General features: G+C 40.4%; 1 protein-coding gene across 1 annotated transcript in view; it reads right to left on the bottom strand.

Moving 5' to 3' along the window:
- kctd16 (potassium channel tetramerization domain containing 16) overlaps positions 1 to 3,567 on the bottom strand; it is a 127,543-nt gene extending 123,976 nt beyond the window's left edge. Inside the window, exon 1 of the mRNA XM_015389861.1 lies at positions 2,101 to 3,567. Coding sequence (XP_015245347.1) covers positions 2,101 to 2,929 — 829 coding nt within the window. The 5' untranslated portion in view covers positions 2,930 to 3,567. The remainder of the gene's footprint in view (positions 1 to 2,100) is intronic.
- Positions 3,568 to 4,240: the final 673 nt, after the last annotated feature.

Below are 4,240 nucleotides of genomic sequence, written 5' to 3'. Positions count from 1 at the left end.
GTGAGGTTTTCAGTATATTATATGGAAGAGTGTAATTTAATATGTGTATATGCAAGTTAATTCTGATTTATGTCCCTGGGGGCACCTCATACTTGTGTCTGTGTGTTTAATGCATTGTGTTTTCCATGTCGAAAGAAAACAACATCTTTTTTCATTGTGGGAAGAAAAAAAAAATCCATTTGCTCATTTATGACATCATCCAATTCCTTTTAATGTAGGTTTCTCCTAAGTTAGTTTTCCTTTTTAGTTTTTAAACTTGCTCACTGCTAAAACCTCTTTGGATTCAAGCGAAAATGTTGTCTTTGTTCTTAATACCAGTGCCACAAACTCACGAAAAATTTTAAACTTAGTCATTTACTGCTATATTAAGGAATATGGACATTTTGTGGGTCCATAAAATCTTACAAGAGCCACTAACAAACCCATGATGACTTCTTTTCTACACCCTCCTCCACAGGACTCCTATAAAGCAGCTAGAGAGCGCACAGATGGAGAATTGGAAGGATAGCCATAGCAGAGGCAGAAGGAAGTTCAAGTAGTTGAAAGGAAGTGCTTTCTGAGTAAAAGAGAGAGAAGGGGAGAAGCAAATTGCACAGTGATGAGAAAAGGCAGAGCCACTGACAGATCACGCCTCTGACAGCCCACAGCTCTGAGGGAAACTGATTAAAATCTGGTTAAATCTTGTGAAATATAAACTCTTACAAAAAAAAAAGGCAGAGGAATAGTGCAACATGCTGTAATAGGTCTGAGATTAAAACTGAAATTAGCCTGTCGGTTAAGTGTTTGCTGCTTCCACTGAGTGATAACAACGTCTTGCTTTAACCTCAATTATGAGAGGTGATCCCTAATTGGTTTTGTTCCACACTGCTCAGACAACAAACTTCAGACTCCAACCAAGCGTGAAAATATATTCTGCATGCCCGCAGCCTACAAGACACACCCTAAGGTCACTAAGCCATTAACGTGTAAGACATTTGTATGCCCAAATCTCTTATAAGAGATTAACATGGTTTTCCACAAAGTCACAAAATAAATCATATTAATTTCAGCATTTTGACTCAAAAAGGCTTCTCTAACAACCAGATATTATAAAATGTTTCTTTTTATCGAATCACAAGGCAAATCAGGTACACCTCCTAGTGGTCATTGGTGGAGCTGCCTAGGATGGTATGAAGCCCCAGGCATGATTTTATACAGTGTCACACTTTCTGTTAAAGCCCCACCTTCCAACTCTGAATGTGTTTTGTAAGACTGAGAGAATTTTAAACTATTTGTTGAACATTTGCACAATGTTCTGGAATTGTTTTTGCTTTTTAGGGTGAATGTATAGGATTGTATCCTGCTCTGGACCTTTCTGCATGGAGTCTGTATGAAGAAATGCTTTCCCTTTGCTTAGCTGGTAATTTCAAAAATGTTCTGTGTGTGCGTGTAGGGCTCCATTCTTTCAGAGACTATATAAGGATTAAGTGGATATAGAAATTATTAAATATACATTTTTCTGACTTTTTCTGCTTTAGAAGTCATGTCATGACTAATGTGCTGCATGTATGAAAGACAAGGGTCCAAATTAATTGTTTGTTCAAATTAGTATATGCAGAAAACTTGAAATCATCTGATGAATAGTCTCCAGTCACTGTGTGCAAGAAATTGGCCTCAAGTACTCTAACATAAAAATATGTTTTAACTAGAAATTTATTGTATAACTGCTAACATAATTAAACTGTGAAAATCCCCTAAATGATAAATCACTTCTGTTTAACCCCATATATCCCTTTATAGATCTAAATATACAATATATATGATATAAAATAACACATTTTAAATGTGTTATTTGTTTAAACTCATAGTGTATTTCACCTCATGCCTTTACATCTATAGTTTGTGTTATAGATTGATAAAGCCTTAGGGTCCACATGGTGGCCTGGAAGCCTTCTAAGCAGCAGCTGGGTTTAGACTTTATCCAGGTTTGATGGGCCAACTGGAAGTACCACCCTCAAAAATTAAAGCCCACCCAGGGCCCCATTCAACCTTGCTCCGCCACTGCCCTCTGCAGAACATTAAAACAGACAAAAAGCAAAAAGAAAAAACATCCCCACTTACGGTAAAAGACATATTCAGTGTAGCTGGACCAGATCTTGTCTTCTGTGTGCTGGTTGACAAACGATGCTGTGACTGAGGAGTTGCAGGCTACCATCTGGAAGCCGCACTCTGACAGCATGTCAAAAGCTCTCTCCAGGTGCTTGAACTTGAGATAAAACCGGGAGGTGTACCGCTCCGGGGTTCTGTCCGGGTCCCTGCTCTCGTTTAGCGTTTCCCCGAACACCTCTTTGGCCAAAGCCACCCTGCCACAGATCAGTATCCGAGGTACTCTCCTGAATTTGGCGTCGCTCTGGCTCTCGCGCCCCATGGTGCATGACCCCCGGTACCCCACTGTGATGAAGCCGCTCTTCCTGTCCGCGGGGACCAGAGAGGGGGGTGGACACTGTCTGTGGTCACTACCCTGGGAACCGTCTTCGTGGTCGCTGTGGAAAAAGTCGTCCGGGCTGTGCTTGATGTCCTCCGGGGTCAGAAGTTTCACCAGGTCTGGGAGCTGAAAGTACTCTGCCTCTTTCCGGAGCCTCCCTTTCTCAGGGAAGTGGTCCGGGAGGACGACCTGCTTGTCTCGGAGGTAGTCCAGCACATATCGGAATAAAAACCCATCCCTGTCGATGAAGTACCGACCCTTGGGGTCTCTTGCCAAATCGTTCGATGCCTCTTTTTTGGAGGAGAACAGTTTACCGAGCAGCGAATTCGGGGTCCCCACCAAAGTGGAGTGGCGGGTATAATAAACCTGTCCCCCTACGTTCAGCTCAACAACATCTGGAAAACTGTTCTGGACTGAAGATTGCAGGTCTTTGGGATTAGTCCTGCAGTTTCCACTCAGCGCCATTCTTTTTTATTTTCTCTGAAAATGATGGGGAAAAAAATAAAAATAAGTGGTGTCAAAAGAAGCGTCCTCCTTTATTTGGTGGCAGAGTCTCCAACTTCATCTCAGAGCGATCTTCTTTTTCGTTTTTCTTCCATTGACGTTAAATCAGCGACCCTCTAGGTTCGTTTATCCATTGCTGAGTGTGCAGCGCGCCTGGTGGGTGACTTTGGTGGAGGAAAGAGGAGTCGGTGCTGTGTTAGAGTGGAGAGCTGAATTAGAGGCTCACATTAGCGACTCTTTACAGCCTTTGGGGAAAATTGCTGAGAGAAGCCTTAATGCATTGGCTGAAAAAAGAAAAACATTCCTTGCATGCTTATCTTTTGTTCCCAGTAGTATCTTCCAACAAAGAAAATAAAGCTTCTCACAAACACGAAGGAAGTCAACTTATTTTTAGGTTATAGTCCAAAGAGCAGAAGAAAAAAAAAGGCTTGGGGTGAAGGGAAACTTCGTAGCTGATTCTGAATGTGTTTTGTCTTTACAGTCAAACAAATATATATTCGTTGCTCTCCTAAATAATGTAAAAATCGAAATCCATGTGTTGTTGTTTTTTTTTAATCAATATTCTTGGAGCCAAAAAGTCCGAAGAGCCGCTGCAGCTCTGAACAGGGAGCTGTCCGTGGTGCTGATCTCCTCCTCAGCCTCCTCTGCAAGCACCGCCTCCCTTTCCCGATAGAGTTGGGTGGTGTCTTCTTTTCTCTCCTCTGCTATGCTGTCCTCCTCATCTTCCTCTATTTCACGCGCTCACACAAACTCACAATCACACGCTGTAAAAAAAAAAATAATAATAATAATAAATGTTATCCTTAATTTCTCACACTTATATTCCTATATGCATCAGTCACTAAGACTATATCACTGCAAATAAATTTAAAAAAATAATTTTCTTTTTGTTAAAACAAAAGTTTTCATGAGATGCATCCATCTGTGAACCAGTAAAACTGCATCCATTTGACCTGTAATTTGATTTGCCTTGCTTTAAACTTTTTTTCAACAAATCACATTTAAGTTTTTAATTCAAAATAATGTCAGTTTTACAATTGATTTAACATATATTTATTTCTTTATAATTTTTTATCTTAAAAGCGATAAAATAATTACAACTCATATGAGCCATTCTTAGAATTTAGTGGGAACTCCTTGGTACAGAAAAATGTCTCAACAGCGCCCTCCTCTGATTTTCCCACACACACTCGTACAGATGTTTTGATTACAGAAACTGTTTCTGGTACTTGCCACTGTAGTTCTGTTGTAATCTGCAGGATAGTCTTATAG

Source organism: Cyprinodon variegatus, unplaced genomic scaffold, assembly GCF_000732505.1.
Source record: "Cyprinodon variegatus isolate N-32 unplaced genomic scaffold, C_variegatus-1.0 Scaffold478, whole genome shotgun sequence".
Classification (NCBI taxonomy): Eukaryota; Metazoa; Chordata; class Actinopteri; order Cyprinodontiformes; family Cyprinodontidae; genus Cyprinodon; species Cyprinodon variegatus.
This window is presented reverse-complemented; position numbering and strand designations above follow the sequence as displayed.